We start from the raw sequence: 25,447 nt of genomic DNA, 5'->3' as shown, positions 1-25,447 counted from the left end.
AAGACCTCCTATTTCCATGAAGTGGACAATATTCTTATATTGCCTCTTCCAGTAGCAATCGAGGTGTAATGGCCCAAATGTCCTTGCTCTGAGGACAGCAGAGCAAGATGGAAGAAATGTTTAACCAATCATTTTCTTTTCGAGGGGTAGAGTAGAATGAGTATCAACTTTGGAATCAGACTTGTGTTAAAAATTGCCCTTTCCCCACTTAGATGTATAAACTTATACAAGTTGCATAACTTCACCAAATTTCATCTTTAATAATGAAAAAGAAAAATGAGGAGAATAATACCTACCTTATAGGACTGTCATGAAGTTTGAGTGAGATAATGCATACAAAATGACTATTGCAGAACCAGACACACAGTAGGTACTTAATAGTTGCTGGTTTTCTTCCCATCCCCGTCCCCAGCTAGCTGCCTGGATGACTCCTTCATGCTCTGGATGTGACACTGGAGCATTTGGGTACGGAGCTTTAGCCTAAAGCACAGAGCACGTAGTCCCATTAAAAGCATGTAAGCTGTGAATTCCAAATATGTAAATTCACTATGCTAAATCGTGCCATTTAAATACAATGAAGCATTGTTATCTTTTATCAAAACACAATTTTACATGTTAGATTTGCTTTCCATCGCTGTTCCACTTAAAAGATTAGGCCAAATGTCTTCACAGATCTCAAATACCTTTCACACACGACTCCTCTTTGCCTCTCTTCATTTGGCTATTCATTCAGCAAATATTTGTTGACCACCAACTATGTGCCAAGTGTTATGCTGAATGCTGGAGAGGGAACAACAGATGACAGAAGCACTCAGTCCTTGCCATTATGTCCTGGTAGAACAGACAGATGTTAAATACACGTCACAAATTCTGCACCCAGAACAAGGAATGACACTTCAGTTATTCTCTTTGGGGAGCACCATATCCATGAGAACAGTTGTTTCTGAACCCCACTTCAATGTCTGTCAAATATTATTCCATTCCATTTTTAATTGAGATTATCCACTTCCATGATGTATTTAAATGATTTTCAAGAAGACAGCTGTGTCTCTTCTGATGAAGAAAAGTTTCAACATATTATTTAGACCCTTGAAGAAGTTTCTCAAGCATGCAAAGAACTCTGCTGCAATTATGCCTCTCAGTTACATAGTACAAAATATAGATGATGAATCGAATGTTTCCATTAAGGAGCCACTTAAAGGTGAAACCATGTTCCAAATCCTTGAATGTGGAACAGTATATCACTGGGTGCCTTGGTCCCCGTAGTCTTCTTCGTGGCTGGAAGATGACAAGTGAAGAACCAAACACACCTGTTACGGTTTACGTGCTCTTTAGAATTTTGTTTTTTCCTCTCCTCTCAACTTCTTTCCTTCTAAAGACTTACTTGTTGGAGTCCTTATGGTTATATATTAGGAGTATAAAAGAATCATATGCTCTTCGCAGCACCCGGATAATGGCTTGGGCAGCCATTGTTACAGAATGCAGTCTTGCTTCTTGTGCTGAGTGTTGCAAATAGCCCTCTGCTTATTCCTTTATAGGCCTTGGAAGCAAAATGAGCCATGTGTTTCCATTATGATGGCCTGACTCTGGAAAGAAATGTGCAAACAAGCCTGTATATTTTTACTGAGCTCTCAATTAGTTTAATTTAGAATTGAAATATGCTTTCTAGCTGAGATGTCATAAAGCTGAAGGGGAGCATGTGAAGGCTGTGCAAGTGATTATATCTCATTGTGGTCTTTGACAGCATTGTCCAGAAGCATCTTCAGAGAAGACATCTGAGAAAGTGGAAGTACTTAATGTGATAGAATTAAAGTGAAATATCTTTGTGTTATTTGCATTTCAACTTGTCATTTATAGTGATTAGCTTCAGTAACTTTATGTACTCTAGCTAACCACTGCTTACAAGTCTAAGAAAATCAGCTTTTTCATATTAATAATCTATGATAATGCTTTAAGGGCATAAATTAATGAATTCTGGGCCCAGCATGCTCTATCCACCATCTGATTGAGCCTTTTCAAATCCTAATATGAGGAGCTCGTCATTTTCACATCAAATAATCAGAGAAAGAGGGAAGATGCTTAACTAGTATGTCCTGACTTTGTAAAGTTTTCCAATAGACTGTTGGCATTTTAAGAGACATTATTTTAAAAATCCAGACACATGACAAGATTTCTTTTCGAATAAAGATAAATGGCAGGATTCTAAAAAATAATAGGTAGAAATTAGGTAAATACAGGATGACAACAATACCAGGACAGTCGAGGACCAGACTGCTGTGTGGTGGGAGGTGGGGGAGCATTTCACACACAGCTTGGGTTCCGCTGTGCTGGAGGGACCCCTCGCCTCACCATATTCCAGCTAAGTCAGAATTAAGTGTGTAGAAATGATCGTAGAACATCACCCTGATAAAAGCATAAAATATAGATGTTTTTGTCAATGGTGAGAGAATGGTCTCATTACCCAAATGTTAAATTGTTAAAAAAATTAATACATAGTTAAGATTATAATTGTTTTCCTTATAACGAATCATGAAATGTCTATGTCATAATAGCTGGCAGTTTTCAGAACTAAGCTTTAGTTAAAAACAAATGGTGAGTGGATGCACAGTCAAAAAGGGAGATAGGATGCACCTGGAGACCGCGGGGTGGGGGGCAAGGAACACTTAACTTCCAGAGTCAACTCAGCAACAGGAAAGTAGATTTTTGTGGCTTTCGGCCAGTTATTCCACACTCTCCTGGTCTCTCCTCTTTCCTTATTGCCTTTACCAGAAACCATGATTTCGTTCATTCAACAAACATTCACGGAGCACTTTCCATATGCCTGTTCCAGAGCCTGAGGTTGCATCATTGTAAAGGCAATCAGATTCCCTCTTCTTGCAGAACTCATGTCGTCCTGGAGAAAAGATAAATAAGTCATCAAATAAGTAAGGTAATTTCAAATAGTGGTAAGGGCTAAGCACAAAATAAAACAAGGTCACGTGGAAGAGAGTGACTGGAGATGTGGGAACCTCATTTGCTAGAGGAGTCAGGGAGGGGCTCTTGGAGGATTTGACATTTTCACTGAGACAGGAACCCTGAGAGGTGCAGCCAAGGGACAGTCAGGCCAGAGGGGGCCGTTAGCGCCAAGGCCCTAAAGTGGATGAGAAGGTGTATTTAAGTAACACAAAAAGGGAGAGTCTGGCTTAGTCTACTGGGCGAGCGGGAGATGGTCGATGAGTTTAGTGAAGGCAAAATCATTAGAGCAATTGGGCCATGTGGATATTAGTTAAACCAGATGAAAAGCCACTGGGACTTTAAGTAGGGATGAGGTGCCATCTTACCACACTCTCTGCTGAGTGGGGAATGATTAGAAAGGAAGAAAACTGGGAACAGGAAGTATAGTTTGGAGACTTTACCAGTAGACTGGGCAGGACAATGACAGCATAATGGGAACACAGAGGAGTGAGTAGATTTTGATATATTTTAGATATTTTGGAGGTAAAACCATTGAGATTTGCTCATGATTTCAATGTGGGAATAGAAGGAAGGTAAGAATCAAGAATATTTTCATAGATGGTCATGCTTTTTATTGGGATGGGGGAAAACAGAGACAAGATTCTGGTAGAAAAATGAAGGGTCCTGTTTTGGCCCAGCTGGGTCTCAGGTGCCAAAAAGACAACAAAAGGGAGCTGTCATGTATTGATGTTTGAGTCTGAACTCATAGTAAAGAAAAAAACTGAAGATATTAATCAGGGAATTATTGGCACATGAATGATATTTGAAGTCCTAGAAATAGATGACATTATCTAAAGAAAGAGTGTAGAAAAAAGTGCTCTTTCATTATTTAAAGATTGGTCATATATGGAGATGCAAGCCAGGAAACTGAGAACAAGCGTTTAGATTAGAGGAAATACAGGAAAGTGTGCTGTTGGGTAAGCCAAGAGAAGATTTGGTTTCAAGGAGGAAAGTTGTAAACTCCTCATTATTATTCCCTTTGGTTACTCTCCTCATGCTATGCCTGAAGGAAATCATGGATTTCTAAATTGTTGCCACCTCTAATTCATATTTTCATACCCTGTCTTCTGTCAGTATTCATTTAATCTTTCATTTTGTCTTGTCATCACTCAGTAAGGTTTTACAGGGCACTTATCATGGACCGGGTGCTGTATGTGTAACACTGGATGTAGTTGTGGCTAAAGTAGGAAGGTTCACCATCATCGTGCAGTTTATAAGACATTTTGTGTGCTCCTAGCTTCCTCTCCTCCCCCTGCAATGATTTATCACTTGTGCCACTTTTAGACAGCTTTATCGAATCTCACTCTTGCGACCTTGCCTCTCCTATCAGTGCTAGTAGGAAACTACCAGCCTACACACATCTTAGCTTATCTCTTAATCTGTGAACTCAGTGGAATGAAGTACCTCCACACACCTGCCCATCTCATTCAAGGCCAACTTTGTATGTGCCCTCGGCCCTATACATTCTTTCTGGGGCCTTCCTTAATTAGTACCCCTTTCTCTTCTGTATCCTATCTCTCTCTCTGATGGGTCCATTCCCTCAACCAGTAAACATGCTCAAATTTCTCCTATCCTCTCTCTGTCTCTCACTCAGATAGATAGATGATACATAGATGGATAGATAGATGATAGATAGATGGATAGATAGATGATAGATAGATGATAGATGGATAGATAGATGATAGATGGATAGATAGATAGATGATAGATAGATAGATGATAGATAGATAGATGATAGATGGATAGATGGATGATAGAGATTTCTCACTTGAAACTCTGTAGTCACATTTCCTTGAAGACAAATTTAGCATTACATCATTAATGAAGACCACATCTTATTGGTATCTAATCCATTGTTGCTGGAATCATGAACGTAAAAATGTATTATTGGGAATTTAATATTACTTATATTCTAGGATTATCTCTTAGAAGTTGGCATGTCCAGGGGCATTTGGGTGGCTCAGTCAGTTAAGCATCTGCTTTCGGTTCAGGTTACGATCCTGGGGTCCTAGGATGGAGCCCGAGTCGGGCTCCCTGCTCGGCGTGGAGTCTGTTTCTCCCTCTCCCTCTGCCCTCCGCCCAGCTCACAAGCTCTCTTTCTTTCTCTCTTTCAAATAAATAAATAAAATCTAAAAAAATTTTTTAAAAAGAAGTTGGTGTGTCCAATGACAGGATCTCTGTAGTACATGTTTGCACAGAGCATAGAGTTTTGATGTTTTAGTGAGTTTCTTTTTTAAGTACCTAATAACCAAATGCCATAGGGTGACTCTGTCCCCCCACCACTACATTAATATTCAAGCAACTGGCATATATTTGTTTCCCTAACATTTCTAGATATTGTTTGTCTCTGACGTAGTTTAAATATGAACTTTAATCAGAAATAGAAATATTGGCAACCTACTTGTTGGTTTCTACATTTTTACTCACTATTCAAACCGAACCTCCATAGGCAAGGAGCGTTTCCTCCAGTCCACCTGCCCTGTGGCCTGTGGGCCGAGCTAGGGGCTCTTCCGTGTTTTCTCGTAACCTCTCCCTGTCACTCCATTCACCATCTTGAAGTATCATTCTGTATCTGGCCACTTACAGTGCGAACCTCTTCTCAGTGGAAAACACTATATTAATTGTATTTTGTTAGAAATGCCTAACACAATGACTGGAAAAATAAGGCAGTATGTAAGCATTTATTGAATGAAACAATGAGTAGTAGTGTCAAATCTACCTGTTTTTTTGTTTTGTTTTGTTTTTTGCAATACATTCTTATTACCAAACACCGACACTTTCTACACTGCTTTATACAGTTTACCCAAACCAGGAAACAGTTCTATTGATGTTGAAAAGTGGATAGCTTAATCATGCAAAATCAAATTTCTACAAGGCTGGATTTTTTTTTTTTTTTTTTTTTTGGTAAGCTCCACACCCAACATGGGGCTTGGATTCATGACCCTGAGGTTTAGAGTCCCATGCTCCATGATTGACCTAGCCAGGTGCCCCCATAAGGCTTGATTGTTAACAGAAGTACCTGGAGTGGCATAGTGGTAATAGGGAGTGGGTGGGTTTGCAGCCCAGCAGATGTCTAAAGTTCCAAACCCAGCAGAGAACTCCAGTAAGATGGGGGATTAAGGATGTTGGATTTGGGATGTAGTTGGTCATCAGCACACTTGATGAAAGTGGTTCTGGTGGCTGGGAAGTAGATGCGGCTAATGAAATGAGTTGGAAAACAGTGTAAGTAGAAAACCCCATCAACCGAGTGCCTGGGAAAGTGTAGGAGGGTAAGAAGCGATAGGTGTAGAAGGTTCCGTGTTTTATAAAATGAAGGACAGCTGGGCTTGTTTACAGACGTCCTGTGGAGCAGAGGAAGATTACAGAGGCACGAGAAAGGGAAGGGCAGCAGATGAAGCACTGGCCTGTGCTCTTCCTACCCACGCAGCGGTGGTCAGGCAAAATTCAGCATATCACTTGGATTTATGTCCCACAACTTGAGAAGCACTGAGCTAAGACCACGTCATTTGATTTACATGCGATAGAGGGCTATAAATCATCAAAAATTATATGACAAATTGACTTGGCTTGGCATCTGGAATGGAACGGGGTGACTACCTGATGAAAAGACAGATCTAATTAATTGACACCATAAGGTAAAAGATGAATGGATTATTACGATGTGTTTATATTATGTGTTTATTTACATAACATGATCTAAGTGATCTCATTAGTGAAGCAGAATATAGAACATGTGCCTAAAATTATGATTGGATTATTTCATTGGAAGTCTTATCCTGATTAGTGTTTGTATCCCAAAATATGTACTCATTTAATATCATCACATCTATTTAGTGACTAAGCATTACATTAAAATTCAGTTTGCTCCCCTCTTATGTATGCATTTATGAACACATTGAAACTCAGCTTATTTTACTTTCATTATTTGTGTATGCACTTAGTTTAAAAAGTTCCATTGTCTGAATAATTATCTGTACACTAAGCAACAATAGATGTCATAGAAATAACCAAGTGAATTTTGATTTGAGTGTTTGCAAAGCCAGATTATAGTACTAAATATGGAAATAATTATATTTTAAAATTTGAATCTGTTGGATTAAATAAAATACTATCTAGGGTATCACAATGAGATAATAATATTGAACACTTGACTGACAATCTGTCCACATACATAGGAAACCCAGTAACCCTCACTTGCCAAGCATGTAATTCTAGATTAAATAGACCAAAAAAAAATTCAAATGAGTGCTACTAAAGCTGGACATTTGCAAGTGGAAACTAAAATGTGAGTGACAAAATACAGCCAAAAGCAAAGTTATTAGTCTAAGACTTATAGTTTCCAAATAAGTTTATTAGAAGGAGAATGACAAATGGCTGTGAAAAAGAGCGGTTAGATAGATATTTATGATGATGCAAATGAACGAAAGCAGACAGAAGATGATTAAATATCAGAAAATACTGTTTGTTGAGGAAGAAATGGAATAAATTAAGTTAAATGCTATAGCAAGCCCCAGAGTAGTGGAAAGTCATAATGATTACATTGAAAACAGCACACTAGGAAGGAAAAATCAATCAAGGAACTTTGTACAGAGTATATTAGTTGTTTTTGGCTTTTTTTTAGTAGTGTAATACTATTTACACATAAAATTTGATGTTGGCAGTAGCTCAGTATTTGAAATAGATGAGATCAGAAGTGCTGTTGGGCTTTTTGGGGAAAAGGGGTGTCACCCTTTCCTGTCTCATCAAAGGTTCTTCTGCAAAGCTAATGAAGTCCTCTTAGGGAACTTGTGGGGTTTGTAGAAAAGGAGTTTGAAAACCAAAACTTGACAAAGGTATGGTTTTAAAATGCCATAACAAAGAGTTATGTAAATGTTCATTATATGCATGAGTATCTTAAAGTAAATGACTTGTTTACATTTTCTTTTCTTTTTTAAAGATTTATTTATTTTAAAGAGAGAGAGTGTGCATGCTCACACTGGGGGGAGGGGTAAAGGGAGAGGGAGAGAAAAATCCTGGCAGACTCCCTGCTGAGCCCGGAGCCCAATGAGGGGCTCTATCCCACAACCTGAGCTTAAGCCAGAGTCGGACACCCAACCGACTGTGCCCACCCAGGTGCCCGCTGTTTGCTTAACGGTTTCTTGAACAACCACTAAAATCTGTGTGTACTTTGAGCACCAAACTGAAAGCCAGTATCTTAGATTTGAGTTCTGAAGTTCTTCAACTTCTTTTTTCAATGAAGTAAAATAAAAATTATTTGAACCAGATTATTTACTGAGTAAAGATTGAGAGTGGGCCCTCAATTTGCATGAAAATCGAGAGAACAGGACAATATGAAAACTTTACAAAGGAGCCAAAGGACTCCTGGTTATACGCTAAATGTACAGCACTTATATAAATACATCCAAGTCTTAGTGGAACATTCACAAGGTTAACAGCTGATCCAGCAACTTGATTTATCAGAAAAGGTCTCTTAAGTTATAGAAATGAATTGAATTGAAACCCCAGATACCCAAATGTTACATCATGGTGTTTCTTTTTTTTTTTAAGATTTTATTTATTTATTTATTTGTCAGAGAGAGAGAAAGAGAGAGCACAAGCAGGGGAGCAGCAGAGGCAGAGGGAGAAGCAGGCTCCCCACTGAGCAAGGAGCCCGATATGGGACTTAATCCTAGGACCCTGGGATCATGACCTGAGCCGAAGGTTAACTGAGCCACCCAGGCATACTTATCATGGTGTTTCTTATACCTGCAAGAAAATTTCAGCCAGTCACACCGTCAGAACAAGCCTTCCAGGTTGGTCAGTTTACTCAGGTGATCAAATTGTAGTTCCTGGGCGAGCGTAGAATTAGAATTGGATGTTCTTCCTTCATGGAACTTTTTAATAAAATCTACTACTTACGGGGCGTCTGGGTGGCTCAGTCGCTAAGCGTCTGCCTTCGGCTCAGGTCATGATCTCAGGGTCCTGGGATCGAGCCCCGCATCAAGCTCCCTGCTCAGGGCGGGGGAGTCTGCTTCTCCCTCTGCTCCCTGCTCATGCTCTCCCTCGCTATCTCTCGCTCTCAAATGAATAAAATCTTTAAAAAAAAATCTACCACTTACTAATTATCTCCTGTATAGGATCGTAGTTTTATATACGTTATCTTATTTTATCCAATATTTACAATTGAGACAATTAAGATTAACTTAGCCAAGGTTACCTGGCTAACAAGTAAAAGCACTAGGATTTGAACTGGTTTGCTAAGTTGGAAGTCTTTCCCCTATATTTTAAAGTCTACTCTATCCTAGTCTTGTCCATTTGAATATAGATGCTGGTCCCTTAGTTGTTACTTTTTCCAGAACTTATATCTCTTAGAGCATATTGTCTACAAAAGACCAATAACATCCATTTTCTGTTAATTGGTACCTTCTGCTATAATTACGTTGCTCAGACTCTATCCCCAATTTCAGAGGCATAATAAGAACAGAAGAAACACTGCCAGGTTTTATTATCTTATTTAATTATGCCTCATAATTTCCTAAAACCCAGATATTGTAGAATATGGGTATAAATGTTATTAGGATAATTAATTTTTTTCCAAGAGCCTATTACTGCTTCAACAAAGCAAAATCTAATTTCTTTGTATCACAATGAACTCCTCCTAAGATAAATACTTCTAGATTATCCAATATTCTAGGCTTCTTAATAAATTAGCAATTAAAAGTAGTAACCAAAATCAGAAAACATCAACATTTTAGAGAACTAAAGATTTCTTAAACTAGCTGTATCAGCCAAGGAGAAATGGGACCTTTCACCATATGTGGTAAACTATAAGAATATGGAATTCAAACAGTCATGCTTTCCTTCATAAACAGAAAAAGTATTTTTTTTAATGCAAGTTTGTATCCTTTAAAAAGGTAAATTAGAAAAAGTCACCGAAGTTTGGAATAGGATTCAGTCATGCCAGAGGAGGGATCAAAATGAAGCTAGGCAAGAATCTTGAGAAGAGTTTTTTTCCTCTTTATGTATTTGCCTCATTGTCCTTGCAACAACTAGGAGCACAGACAAGACAGACGGGGGGCTGTGCACCTGTTCACTGCAGGTCCTCGTACTGCAAGAGGACTTGGTTCTACTGGGTTTTGAAATTGCTTTGTCTTCACTTCATAGCCTACGTGGAAGCTGCACAGCTCGTCACAACTCCACTAGGCACCGAGGGCACGCCAGTAGTGATTTTCCAGACCCTTAACTTGTTTTCAAACATGGTTCAAGAGAACTCTAAGGTTGTGAGGGAAAAAAAAAAAGAAATTAAACTGCCACTGCAAAAAACAAAAAAGTCACAAAGTAACAAATTTAGGTAGATTGTTATGTCCGTTTCATTTTAGTTCTTTTTATGGGTTTTGTCTTGTTCTTTCATCCGGATCATAGTCCTCCGTCTTCTCATTTTGCTCGACTTTGTTTGTTTCAGTGAGTTGGGCGAACAGCTGCCTTCCTAAAGTTGAAGGAGTGATCCCATGGATGGTCATCCCTGGCGCAGACTCCGCGCTGGGGGTCCCCGGTGGGATGGGTGAGGGCGAAGCGGGCCCGGGTGGGGTGGTGCCCGGGCTCTCTGCGCTGACGCCACCTGGGAGGACAGCAGAAGCTCCAGCTGGTGAAGCGGGGTGTCCCCCCAGGAGCTCGGGGCCGGGCGAGCCCTGGCGGGGCAGGCGGGCGGAAGCACGCGCAGGCCGGCTGTGTGGAGCCCAAGCGCTGCGCACGGGTTTCCTCGTACCCCTCCGGCTGGGGGTCGCGCCGTGCGCCGCGCTGGGGCCACCTTGGTGGGACGCCTGGGGCTGGCGTGGGCTGGGGCCGGGGCGCGCCGAGGTGCCAGGCCAGCTAGGCTGCCCGACCCCGCTCCGCCGGCCCAGGGGCAGGGGGCCGCGGAGCGTGCGGCTCGCCGGCCGCCCTGACTCGGAGTTGCTCCAGCAGCTTCCCGCTTTCATGGAGCTCTAAGGCTGGGTCGTTTGTATTCTAGTTGCTCTTTTAAACTGCGCGTTTTTTTCCTGTGCCCGAGGGCATCTGGGGCTAGAGCCAGGGCTCGCCGAGGCGGCAGGCCGGCCGAGGCGCGCGGGGCCCTGTTCCCGTCAGCACCATGCGCTCGCCAGGCGGAGGCCAGTGTCAACAGTGGCGCTCGCCAGCCCCGGCGCTGGACCGGCTCCAGCAGCTCCCCCGCCGCTTGGCAGGGCTCCGGGGCTGAGGCCTCTCTGATCCGGTGGCTCCTTCACACCCGGCTTCCTTCCGCGCCCCCAGCGCAGACGCCGGCCCTGCGGCGGGTGCCTGCGCTCTTGCCCACGGGGGGCTTCCCGGGGTCAGCGCCCCCTCTCTCCCCGCTCTCCCTGCGGCCCCCCCGGCGTGTGTGCGGGCGCTGCTCCCCGGGCCTCGGCCCCCCCTTGGGGAGCAGGGGCTCCCCGGCTCGGTGCGGACCCGGCGCGGACCCGGCGCGAGAGGTGGGAGCGGGCCCTTCCGGCGGCGCCATCTTGCCCCGGAAGTCCGAGCGGGCGCCTCGAGGAAGGGCGCGTGCGGCGGCTGCCGTCCCGGGCCGGGCTCTGGGAGTTGATCACGGAATTGCTCACACACTTCACTTCTTCCCTTACGTTCCGTTCCGTGAGGGGCCAATGAGGCAGACTTCTTTTAGCCCCAGACTGCGGACGTGGACGTCAGCAGTTTAGAGCGCGCTAAGACGGTGGTTTCTTTCTCTTTTCTGCAGTCTGTTCCCAGTACTCCAGAGGAGTTTTTGCCATTTTCGGACTCTACGACAAGAGGTCCGTACACACCCTGACCTCGTTCTGCAGCGCCCTGCACATCTCCCTCATCACGCCCAGCTTCCCCACCGAGGGGGAGAGCCAGTTCGTGCTGCAGCTGAGGCCGTCCTTGCGCGGAGCGCTGCTGAGCCTGCTGGACCACTACGAGTGGAGCGGCTTCGTCTTCCTGTACGACACGGACCGCGGTAGGTCGCGCGTGCGCAGCGCGCGGGCGGAGCTCTGGCCCCGCGTGAGGGCCCTGCGGCCGGTGTGGGAGCGCGCAACCGCTCCGAGCCCGCTGTGCCTGGAATCGTGGTCCGTGCACGTTGTTAGTAGCTTTATCTCGACTCTGGGTGAAAATTTGTAATTAAAGAAGCTTCAGCTGCACAGGGTTATTCACGAACAAGCCATGCTCTGTTACTTAGCCGAGAGCAAATAACCCTATGACGATGTCCGTGGTGACATTTCAGGCACAATCGGGAAGTAAGTCTTTCACCTCAAGTGCAGATGACTTAATGTCGTGGGAGGTCTTTAGAAAGTAGAGGTGGGGGCGCCTGGGTGGCTCAGTCGGTTAAGCGACTGCCTTCGGCTCAGGTCGTGATCCTGGAGTCCCGGGATCGAGTCCCGCGTCGGGCTCCCGGCTCGGCGGGGAGCCTGCTTCTCCCTCTGACCCTCCCCCCTCTCATGCTCTCTCTATCTCATTCTCTCTCTCAAATAAATAAATAAAATCTTTAAAAAAAAAAAAAAGAAAGAAAGTAGAGGTGGATTTTTATGTCTGCATCTATATATCTCTGATTTAGAAAAAGAAAGAAAAAGTAACAGGTTGAACCATAGCACTGAGTTTGAAATGTGGAAGTTGTTTTTTTTTTAATTCAGTGAGCCAACATATAGTACATCGTTAGTTTCAGATGTCGTGTTTGAAACGTAAAACTCTGAGTACTTGAAACGTCCTGTCAGTGCAGAACGAATTTGGTGGGAAGGCTTTTGCTTGCTGGCTACCTTTCACTTTATCTATAAGGCGGTGAAGAGTAACAAGTGATACTATACAACTCATGCATTGGGAAAACAAGGTGAAGGATGTTAGATTATTAACAATCCATTTGTTTGTGTACGTGTTTGAGATACTTTGACTTCTCAGTGTGAGACATAATTAAGAAGTTCCCATAATCTTTCTTTAGTTCTTTTTTTAAAATTCAGTGACTAGAATCGCAGCAACATACAATAGTCCAAAATAAACAGCAAGAAACTCCCTGACCAGAAGTTGGGATAAAAGTTGAAACTGGCAACATTTTAAGAATATCCTTGAATAGAATTCTTTCTGTAGAATGGGTAAGATAATAAACATAAGACAATAAACAAGCAAGATAAATCTTTTGAAGATATGATTACCTTCCAAAGTCCAAAGCATAATTTCCTATACTCAGAGATGGTATATGTCACATAAGATGTCACACCAGTGGTGGTCGTAGTCCATTGCTTACATTAGCATTCTTGGCAAATGTCCCTTTCTGTAACACGTTCAGAAAATTTAACATCATCAGTGTATTTTTTGCATGGTTGCAGCATGCAATAATTCTCATTTGGAAATATGGGAACCTACCCATATCTCATGATAACATTCTCCAATTTAATAATCCAAAGCATTCTGGAGAATATATTTTAGATTAGAGAAATTCTTATTCTGTGCATTTCTAACTTTTGGAAAAATCCTTAAGCAAGAGGACACTGAAAATTAAATCATAATACAACTGAAAACAACAATGAGATAGCACTACATATCTATTAGAATGGCCAAAATCCAGATGACTGACAGCACCAAATGCTGATGAGAATGTGGGGCAACAGGAACTCTCGTTCACTGTTGGCAGGAATGCAAAATGGTGCAGCCACTCTGGAAGACAATTCGGCGGTTTCTTACAAAACTACACTCTCACCATGTGATCCAGCAATCACACTCCTTGGTATTTTACTCATGGGAGTTGAAAACTTATGTCCACACAAAAAACCTGCACACAGATGTTTAGAGCAGCTTTATTCATAATTGCCTCAACTGGAAAGCAACCAAAATGCCTTTCAGTAGGTGAATGGATAAACTGTGGTTCATCCAAACAGTGGAATATTGTTCAGAGCTAAAAGGAAATGAGCTATCAGGGCATAAAAAAACATGGAGGGACCTTAAATAACATCTTCCTATTGACTGAAAGAAGCCGATCTGAAAAGGCTACATGCTGTATGATTCCAACTGTGTGATACTCTGGGAAAGGCAAAACTATGGAGACAGTGAAAAGATTAGTTTTTGCCAGAGGCTAAGAGGAAGGAGGGATGAATAGATGAAGCACAGAGGATTTTCAGGCAGTCAAACTATTCACTATGATACTATAATGGTAGACACATCATTATACATTTGTTCAAATACATGGAATGTCCAAAACCAAGGGTGAAGCCTAGTGTAAACCATGGACTATAGGTGATAATAATGTGCCAATGTAGGTTTATCACTTGTAAAATATGAATGTCAAATGCAAAAAAAAATTACACTTCAATAAAGTTAATGTGTTAAAAAATTGAATCATAATGTCAAGAAATATATACTGGGATCTGGATGATATGGTTCTTAATGACACAGCCCAGTTCACCACTTTGGGCAGAAGATGCTTATTTTATGACATCTTGATCTCACAGAAATATGGGTGGGTTGACTCTGTGCCTGAGTAAATAAGTCTCTGGCAAGGAGAAGGTTTTTAGGCATTCATGCCTTAGCCTCCCCACCAAACAGGGATTAAAAGTGGTGCTTTGCTTTGGTACTAGTTGGTACTTTCCAGGATCCTCACTCTTGCATAGCACATCAGATGCTCCAACCCTGAGCTACCTCCCATCACCTCTTTCCAGGGATCTCTCTAGTAGAAACATACATATTTCATTATTTAAAGTATCTTTTTCCTGGCTAAATTTCTGCCTCCAAAGGCTTAAACCCTTCATGGTACAAGCACTGTTTCTTCTAAAATGGCATCTTGTCATCTTTAACTTACTCATTGGCTTGCTGCACAAAGCCTGCTTTTTCCATATTGTTTCCTTGGAATGTAACTGTCCTGTTGTGTTGTGTTTAAAAGATTTTTTAAGATTTTATTTATTGGGGGGAGGCAGAGGGAGAAGGAGAGCAAAAATCTCAAGCAGACTCCCTGCTGAGCTCAGACCCTGCTGCGGGCCTCGATCTCATGACCCTGAGATCATGACCTGAGCCAAAATGAAGAGTCAGACATTTAACCAGCTGAGTCAGCCAAGTGCCTCATAACTGTCCAGTTTTTAACCAGTTAATGCAAGTCACTCTCTCGGATTTCCTAGTTCTCTCCAGTAGCTGCTGCAGGATGAACAGCTAGTCCTTTGTATGGCCTTCTATTATAGTAACCCAAGCCATCTTCAAAAGAGACAACTTTATACTAAGTGGTAATTGCATGAATGAAAAAAATAACATATCAGGAAGATGGCTATTTATTTTTTTTTTACTGAAGTGTATTTGACGTACAGTGTTATATTAGTTTCAAGTGTACAGTGTAGTGATTCAACAGTTCTGTGCATTACTCAGTACTCACCACGATAAGCGTAGTCACCATCTGTCACTATATAGTGTTATTATAATGTTGACTCTGTTCCCTGTGCTATACTTTTCATCACTGTGACTGACTTATTTTAGATATGGACGTGTGTGGCCTTTCCTGAATGTTGAGATGGTTTACCCTACCATGGCATGACACTGCTTCCCAATATTCTTGGTCTTAATTAAATACTCAAAAAAGACAGTAATAATTTTTTCTCCCTTTGAAACTGTTGTGCTTATTTGATAAGTTTAGGATCTCAAGATGAATTTATTTCCTCTTAGATACTGGGCTTAAGATTATGTATCACTGTCACCAACCGAGACATGAACCTCAGTTGTGAACATGTTTACTTTCTGTCATAAATATAGTTGGCTAAGAGTCATCCATATTTTCACATCATGCAGACAAAAAGAGCACGTATCAGCATTAAAGATAAGAATTTTTTTAATGTACAAAACCAACTGTAAAGAAATAAGACAATTTAGTACATTTTCGTACTTTGAACTTCTGTTATCATAAACTGTTTATTTAAACATTTTTCATGTTATAAGTAACTACCTTAATATGACCCTGAATTTCTCCACAAACCTGAGTGGAACATGGCTTTCTGATGCATCAGAAATCCTTACTTTGGAATATGTTCTTTCATTGATCCACTCAGTTACTTCTGAAATTTTAATCCCTGTAGTGATATAATGATCTCATAAAATGCAAGAACTTCACTCTGTCATGAATTAAAGTAGTGTTTTCATGTTGAATCACGGTCAGTAAAAGAAATGATGCTTTCTTTCCTCTGTAAGACCTGTATTCAAGTTCTGTTCTGCTATTGAGTTGCTGCATAAACCTACCCATATTTTTGTCCACATCTGTTAGGGAGACAGAAATACAGACAGAGAAGGAGGAAAGTTAAACTGCATAGTCCTTAAGGCCCATTAATCCTTTTATAAGGTTTCTTTATATTTTATATTCTAAATAGTCTATTCCTAACCTGGAAACGGTGGGCAGAAAGAGAAAGATAATAGGCTGCATCGGCGATTTCTTTACGAGGTGACTCCCTACTTCTTTTCGTTTGACTGCCTCTCAAAGAAGAAAACAGAAGTGTTCATTCATTTATTCATTTAATTTATCCATTTGTCATTCAATAAAAGTTTATTGTTCAGTTTGTCTGTATTGGGCACTTTGATAGGTATTAAGAATGCAGTGATGAGCAGGACAGTACTAAAAGTAAGTTAACTCCCTTGCTATGGCTTCATTCAGAAACAGTACACAAGATTCCACCTGACAGCCAGGAGCTTGCCTTTGATACATAGCTTGTTGTTTTTACAATTTTAATTTGGAAGAAAATTTCAGTAAGATTTTTGGGCTGATAAATTTAAGGCTATTGAGTACTTGAAATGTGACTTACGAACCTGAGGATCTGAATTTTAAATTTAAATTTTAATTGGTTAATTTAAGTAGCCACATTTGCCTAATGGCTACCGTATGGGACAACACAGTGTATCTAAACAACAAGCTCATTTGGAATAACAGATTGCACTTTGAGTGAAACGTCTAAATCTTTTCTCAGCTCATGTAGGAAAAGAGCTTAGAAAACACCATGTACAGATCCTTTTCACATTGCATTGTGTGTACATTTACATATCTTTTCTTCCCCCAGAAATAGGTCTTTCACCAGTAATTATTATATCTTACTACATTTATGCCTTTTGTATGTAGCGTGGTAACCCCTGATAAGCATACTATAAACATGAAATGGACTAATGAATTAATCAAGTGAAGTCCTTGACAATTGGTATCAAATAATTTTAGTGCTCTAATAACTAATCATGTAATTCATATTTTATTAATAATACCATATTTTGTTTTGTTTTCAATGATACCATATTTTAGTGTCTCAGAGAATTCATAGACTCTCTGAGTCAAAATGCAAAATTCTCCTAAAGGGATGGTCCTTGAATTAAATGCAGTTTTCTTACCATGAAAAAATGTGGAGAAGCCTGAAAAATAGCGTTCTTATTTTAGGTATAATTAAGCTAAATATTTATAGCATTTTAAAATAATCTATTTTTTTGGTAATATAAAACCTTGAAAATCTTTTCAAATCTACTTAAAGGGAAGTCATTTTCCTTGAGTGAAAAAGACGTTAATTTAAGTAATATAAGCAGTGGTTATTTTCCCATTTGAAATAGATCTTTTCAAAGGAAAACATTTTTTACTTGTGTCTATTGCCCAGGATTGTACATATTTATGATGCATTTTTGGCCATTCCCAACACCACTGGTCACAAGGTGAATTTATGATCAAGGGAGAGTTGAGGAGACATAAACCTAACATTTCTACAAATGTAATGGTCACTGTCGGTGTTTCCGAAGAGCTGGTGTGAAGGCCAGCAGTTCGGTCTCACAGCCAGAGTAAGCAGCGACTGGTGCTGACTGTGTTTTACTTCCTCCCACTTCTCTTTAATGCTTAATGGTCAGTGTTTTATCACATCAGTGCTTTCCAGCCTAGCAATGTCATTTCACAGGTTGCTGAATATCTTGTATTCAATATCCAAATTAATATTATAACACTGTGTAAATTGTCCCTAGGAGAGATACATTTGGCAAGGCGTAGAGTAGAAAACTTAACTTTGGTTTGTTTTGGCTTATTTCCTTTGGCCTGTTTTTTTTTTTAGCTTGTTTTTTTCTTCTTACAAAAATATATTCTACACATAGCATGACATGTTTTGAAAAACCTAGGCAACAGCACTGTGGGCTGGCATAATGTTCGTGTGATGCTCCCTGTGCTGAAGCCGGAGCAAAGGGGGAAGGCGGATGGAAAGACAGCTTTTTGTGGGGAGGGCAGGGATCTTGCTGTTTCATTTCTACTTTTTCGGTTTTGCTACATACATGACTTTTCTTTATAAATGGCCTTAAATCCTTTTGCAAAAAGTCAAGATCTAAGTAACAGAAATAGGAACAAATGAAGAGGCAGTGATACCTCTCTTACTTCCCAGTAAATAAGCCTGTATGAAATGCTCCAGAGAACTCTCTTGTCTTCCCACTGGGTTCTCAACTCCACTTCTGTATTTCTTCTCATATTGTTGTTCTTTTACTCTTTGCCTCCTTCTCTTCCTGCCCTTGGAACCTACTGGATAGGCAGCACGATTCCAGGGAACTGGGAGCCTCAGCCCTCTGTCAGTCATTACCAGTGATGGACTTCTGGTAAACTCACGGCCAGAAATAACAGTAGGGAGATGACAGAGCAGATACCTCCAAGGAATATGGCATAATGACTTCAGTTCACACCAAAATAACATCACTGGTTCTGCTTCCTCTTTGAAATTCCTTTCAGAGAGGTGTGAGTTGGGGAAGATTTTCAGGGGTGACTGGACACCTGTCAGCCGGGCTCAGCGCCACTCAGAAGAATGATCGTGTGAAGTGGTGCTTACAAGCACCCATGTCCTGTCTCCAGCTCCCATACGTGCTAATGTTACAGCAGCACAGTCTGCCATTAATTGTGCCACTTAAAATGCTTATGGTCCATTTTTCTTATTAAAAACAAAATTAGAAACACAATAGCAAAACAGAGATAATTGATGTATGAATTCAGGAGAAGTAAGAATCTTTCAGATTCTAACCTGGTATTATCCAAGAAGGGATAAAAAAATTTTGTCTTTAATTCTTGGTAAATTAAGCCCCATATTCCATTTATTTCCTAACTCTGGGGGGGGGGGACCTATAAGTCTAAAACCCACACGAGGATGAAGAGGAATTCCCTTTCTTATAAACATCCCGTGACAAACCTCAGGCAATTATCTGTGTTTATAGTGAATTCATTAGGATTTAGAGTATTTTTATAGCTCATCCCAGTACTTTTGGTTACTGATTTTCATTACATTTATAGTCAGGCTGACAATGCCAAATATTTACTTGTTGCCAGTTGCCAAGTGTGAGGATAACCCTTTTACCCAGGAGGAGAACAACACTTAATTGTATCTTTCAAGCATGTATCATTGCTTTCCTGCTGGAACTGGGCCAGTGGGAGAGCAAAGAAAAAAACCTGTATAAAAATAACAATGGAGCTTCCTGTGGAGATTCTGACTTGTAATTGAGGGAGAAAAAGTAATCAGAAGCAGGCAAAGCAGCCCCTGTTCCCTTCACAGCATCTTTTAGTATCAGCTTCAATGTTTATTTTCTGCCCTCATTAACCCAGATTCCACAGGCTGTTTCCACCCTGGGTTGGGAAGGGGAGCAGTGGACTAAGGGACAAGTGGATGGGATGAAGGAGCACTAGTGGGTGTTCTCATAAAGAGTGTTCTGTGTCCAATCCCTTTTCCCTGGTGAGAGGAGACAGAGGGAGGCCCATGTCTGTTACCTCCCACTTTCCCTGGTTACAGAATGGAGGGGTTGAGGGCAAATGTTAGAAGTCCTATCCCAAAGGTATGCTAAAATCCAACAAGGAGAATGAATCAGAACCACACGGCCAGACGAGGGGATTATCAAAGAACAATAAAGTAAAGCTACAAGTTGGGTATTCAGAGAAGGGATCAGAGCAAGGAGCAGGAAAGTAAGCAGTGTGTGAACAGGTTGGAGAAAGTCTGGAGATGAAGGACAGGAGCCTACAGCTGCTTTTGTGGGGCCAGCAGCCTTCCAAGCATTCATTTGAAAGGTTAAAGAGGCCTGAGCAGAAGGCAGGGAAAATAGACGTGCAGCCTTCCATGAATATTTGTGTCGGGTGGGTTCAGTTGTCAGCTGGGGGGCACTAGACAAATTGTTGACTGTCTGGATGTTCTTCCTTTCCCATTTGCTTCCCATTGTTGGGGTTCCATCTGAACAGAAGAGCAGAGCAGATCTGGGTAAGACCTTTGGAGGCCCTATTCACTGGAAAGGTGATTGTGCCCCCCCCCGCCATTGAAATTCAAAATTCAAACAAATTACAAACAATTATATGGGAGTCCATCACAGTTCTGTTTTTCCCCCCATGGTGACCATATTAAAGCTTTTATTGAAATATTAAATTTGTTTAGAAAATTTTGTCATGATAGAGGCCTGAGTGTAGACCCAACCTGTCAGTTGAGTTATTGAGTCATGCCTGAGGACTGTGGGGAAAGGACATGTTCCTTGAGGATCCTTAGATTGATGAAATGTGGATATAATATTTGAGCAATTTTCTTACCCCCAAAAAAACAAATGGCAAGGATTTCTCACTGGCTCCATCTTTTCAGTGACCCACACCCTTTCTAAAGCAGTAAGCACATGACTTGTAATTTTCTGACAACTTCTTTATTTAAAAAGTTGCTTATCTGAAGATCTGGGGGAGGATCTTTCTTTTTGAGCTCTGACTGAACACACTGCCTCAAGATAACATATATCGTCCCTACAGACTGTTCCTTCTCTTATGAAAATGGAACACACGTGTATATAGTGACAATGCGCAATCACGGTTGAATCCTTGTCGGGCACAACTTCTGCCAGAGGTCGGGTTCGCTCAGTTGGCACATTTTATGGTTTATCACCACATCATAGCACGTGGTCATCAGGGCTACGGAAAGCAGAAAGGTACCGTTCGCTACGATGGAAAACAGTCCTTGGCAAGAGCTGTGACAGCTCTTCCAGTGCTCTGCCCGTCCAGGCAGGAGTAGTTCGGCATGATTTCGGTCCTGTAACGCAGATGCTGTCCCCGGAGCACAGTGTGCAGTGACCTGGATGCAGAGCCCAGCTGTACCGCTGACCACACGTTTGACCTTGCAAAGGTTTCCTAAAATCGTTGGATGTCTGCCCTCTACCAGGTCACTGTGCGTTGTATGTAAAGTGCACACACAGCTCCTGGCACGTGACAAACTGTATGTTACAGCTGCTGTGTTACCCGTTATTACTACTACCGGCAGCATTATTGGTGTCCTAACACCATACCAATTTATGCTTAAACTCCCACTTACATTGCAATATTATGAATCACGAATCAAAGATAGTTGGTTAATATTTTATATTATGAGACATACACCTTTTTAACACAGGAACATGTCTGTGTATAAATGCTAAATTGGGGTGCCTGGGTGGCTCAGATGGTTAAGCGTCTGCCTTCGGCTCAGGTCATGATCCCAGGGTCCTGGGATCGAGTCCGGCATCGGGCTCCCTGCACCGCGGGGAAGCCTGCTTCTCCCTCTCCCTCTCCCCCTGCTTGTGTTCCCTCTCTCGCTAGGTCTCTCTCTGTCAAATAAATAAATAAAATCTTTAAAAAAAGAAAAAAATAATAATAAATGCTAAATTGATGGAGACACAAACAAGCATAAATTTGTGGTTTCTTGTTGTTCATTTCTTTCATAGACTTCCCTTACTCTAACTTCTCTTAAAATGCCAGTGTTACCCCTAAGTTCTGTCCTCAGCCATGTTGCCTCTGCAGACTTGAATCCAAAGCTGCCTGTGGCTCATTCCTGATTAGAATGATCTCACGACTTGCATTACCCTTCATCTAATGTCCAGATTCCTTAAACGATCCTCCCCAACCCAGCTCTTGATTACTTCTCCCCTCTCGTTAGGTAGTCCACTTCTACTGAAACACCCAGCCCCAGTGGGAATGGCCTTTTCAAGATTCCGAGTGCCCTGGGTGCTTTCGGCTTGCTTGACGCTCTGCACACGCCATTCCTCAGCCTCAAGCATTTAGTGCACACCTCTGTTTCCTGGTGTGACATCTGCCCTCGAGTGACAAACCCCCTTCCATGTGCTCCCACTGCATTTTGTGTTACTTGTATCAAACACAGGATTCTGCTTTTTTAATTCTGTGCCTTTGTCCCCAGACTCTTTAAGGTCTGAAATAGCAGGGACTTGTCTTGCTTATTGGGATTCCCTGAACAGGAACTGGACCTGCCATTTAGTCACACTCCGTAAAAATGAATGAATCTTAGGGTCTAATCTTCACTCTATTTAGATAGAGCTCAGTCCTCACCCTTGAATCAGACTCATTTTCATAGTAACCACTGGAAGTCCCACTGTATCTAAAATCTCAACATTCCAAGAGTCAGTCTATCACCTGCCCCCTGAAACTTGCTCCTTTTCATACGTTTCTGTCTTAGAAGGTTTACTCTGCCTTGCCTGCTAGAAAAGGAAGAACCTTCCTTACTCCTTTTTCTCCCCTTGCAGTCCTAGCCAACCACTCATCAACTTTGCCAAATGTGTGCCTCAGAGAAATATGCCAAAAACATCCCCTTCTCCATGAAAGTGTGTGGAAGCCAGATTTGAGGAGGATAGCATGGGAGCCTCTGCTCAGACCTTCTTCATTCTCCTGCATCAACCAGCTTTCTTCCTTGGCTCCACTGGAAGCCTTTTGAATCCGTCTTCCATGTACTTGCCAGGGTGAATGATATGCAACGTAGACCTCACATATGTTACTTCCGTGCCTTAGAATCTTCAAAAGGATCCAGAAGTTGTACATTTTACTTACCAAATACTTATCAGGAAGACTTCTCTATGTATTTGGAAAGAGTAACGTCAGAAGGTACTTAAGTGACATCATATTTCTAAGGAAAATGCCATGGAAACTGATTTCCATCTTGGATTGTGTATCAATAAGAAGAGTTTAGGCTTCAAATAATAACAAAAACAAAATAACAGTAAATATACGTACATATGTATCAGATGAATGTGTGTGTGTGTATCAAGTACACATAATATGGAACTGTTATTATAACTGCTTTGGAAACTTCATTATCTTCCTGCAGTCAGACTTCTATGATTGTTGCTGCATCAGCCTTAACATCTGGCTTCACTTGAAGGTCCATGGTGGCTCCTGAAGCTCCAGTCATATCCACATTCCAGTCAACCGGAAGGGAAATAAAACCACACCACCTCCCTTTAACATACATGTTATTTTACACATGTAATTACGTGTGATCAGACATGTATTTTGTGACAAGGTTATATGGGCTTTCTGGAATATGCTGCAGAATATTACTTTTTTTTTTCTCTGTTTTCTGGTTGAATCTATAGAATGGTAAAATTAGCTCTTCCTCAAAAGTTTGATAGAACATTCCTTAAAATATTTGGGCATGAAGTCTGGAGAACTTTTTTAAACCATGCTTCAATTTCTTTCCTGATTCAGGCTATTCAGATTTTTCATGTATCCTTGCGTTTCATTTGTTCAGATATATAACACGCATTGGTACAAGGAACTTAATGGGTTCTGGCAGGAAAAGTATTCTCTGTGATACCAGCCCTTTGGAACCTCTTAGAACTTTTTTCATGTTCCAGTACATGTTCAATTTTAATAATATTTCATGTAGTCTTTGCAAAAGTATTTACTTTTTCTTTTCTGGGGGGTGGGGGCACTGCAGCATTCTAAATAATCATTATATGTTGTCGTTTGAATCTTCTATGTCTTCACTGAATTTCTGATTGCTTGACCTAATTGAGAGATGTACATGGAAATCTCCCACTTTGGTCATAGATTTATCAATTTCTTATTGTATTTCTATAGATTTGTGCTTTATATGTGATACATTTTCATATAAAATTCTTTAGACTTTTTAGTGTTTTCCTCATAAACTGAAACTTTTTGTACTATATAATGAACCTTGCTCTCCTTAATGATGCTTTTTGTCTTGAGGTCTAGTTTTTCAACATTAATAGAGCTTCCCAAGCTTTCTCTTGGCTCTTATTTGTCAGGTGTATCTTTTGCCATCTTTTTATTTTCAACTTTCCTGCATCCTTGCATTTTAGGCATATCTTTTTGGCAGCATAACTGTCATTATGCATATGGGGTAATTTTCTTGTGTGTTGCATATTTAATTCTCCCCAAACCCAAACTGTAAGTAGAATTATTATCTTATTTTATTCCCGAGACAGCTAAGACTTAGAGAATTGAATTAATTTACCCAAAGTCACCTAACAGCCAGTAACAGAGCTAGGACTCAGCTACTTCTGTTAGTGAACAAAGTCTTGCCTTTAGCCGCAGGGTTAGAGTGCACACCAGGAAAAGCTTACATTACATTCGTTATGAGGGAGGATGATCTCTACTAAGGGTCAGCGGACTTTTTGTAAAGAGCCAGAGAGAAGACATTTTAGGCTTTGCAGACCATGTGGTTTCTGTCTCAACGCCTCAACTCTGATGTGGTAGTGAAAATAGCCATCGATAATACAGAAGTGAAGGAGCCTGCCTGTGTCCTAATGAAACTTTATTTATAGACACTGAAATTTGAATTTCACATCATCTTCATGTGTCACAAAATCCTATTTTTATTTCCTTTTCTCCTTCCAAACATTTAAAAATGTAAAAACCATTCATACCTTACAAGCTATACAAAGGCAGATGGTAGGCCAGATTTGGCCTGTGGGCTGTAGTTTGCAATATGTACACAGATTTATACATTTTTTTAAAAAGTGCAATTTTTAACATTGTATTGTTGTTTAATAGGGTTAACCTGGGTTAAGTTAAAAATGCATTAATGTGTTAGAAGCAGTTCTCCATTTATGTGGGTAAGTGGAGTGTTACTGCACATGTGGGAGCCTGCACGGCTTCCCAAGGTGGCCCTTACTCATGTTCCTTTGGGAGATATTATAATTTAAAGTCTGTAGGACACAAAGCAGACCTGCTTTGATAAATTTTTGTTTAAAATCAAAGTAATAATTTTTCTGACAATTATTTTCTACCTGATTTTGTCTCTAATTGGTTAATGGCTAGAATAACCTTCTCATCTATCACAACATTGGCCACATCTCCATCCCGTACTGCACTAGTTTGTTTTGGAAATATGTGTGCGCCCCAGGTATTTTTGTTTGCTTTGAGCACTTTTTACATCCTAGCTCTACCTGTATGCTACCTGCTGACAGACTGTAGAATAGCAAACAAAATGGTATAAAGAGAAGTATTTGGGATCACAGTGACCGGACCACTTGTTGAAACACATTTAGGGATCACGTTCCATCATGTGGTACAGAGGCATGGTACCGTGCTACGTGGAGCCGGGGTAGAAATACAGACTAAAAGGAGGGCATGGGTAATGAAAGTAATAGGAGATTCTAATACTCTTTGGGGGAGAACAAAAAGAGTGTGAAGAAATAGGATTTTTTAGAGGAAATGAGTGAGAGAAGAGAGCACTCCAAGTACCACCGGCAGCACAGTCCAAGG

At 41.1% G+C, this 25,447-nt stretch overlaps 1 protein-coding gene across 1 annotated transcript in view; it reads left to right on the top strand.

The window, feature by feature from the left end:
- GRIA4 (glutamate ionotropic receptor AMPA type subunit 4) overlaps positions 1–25,447 on the top strand; it is a 345,999-nt gene that overhangs the window by 118,056 nt on the left and 202,496 nt on the right. The window contains exon 3 of the mRNA XM_081799577.1: positions 11,714–11,953. Coding sequence (XP_081655703.1) covers positions 11,714–11,953 — 240 coding nt within the window. The remainder of the gene's footprint in view (positions 1–11,713; positions 11,954–25,447) is intronic.

This window comes from Leptonychotes weddellii, chromosome 11, assembly GCF_054177405.1.
Source record: "Leptonychotes weddellii isolate Sample4059 chromosome 11, ASM5417740v2, whole genome shotgun sequence".
Classification (NCBI taxonomy): domain Eukaryota; kingdom Metazoa; phylum Chordata; class Mammalia; order Carnivora; family Phocidae; genus Leptonychotes; species Leptonychotes weddellii.
The sequence above is the reverse complement of the archived record's forward strand: the minus strand, read 5'-3'. Positions and strand labels throughout refer to the sequence as shown.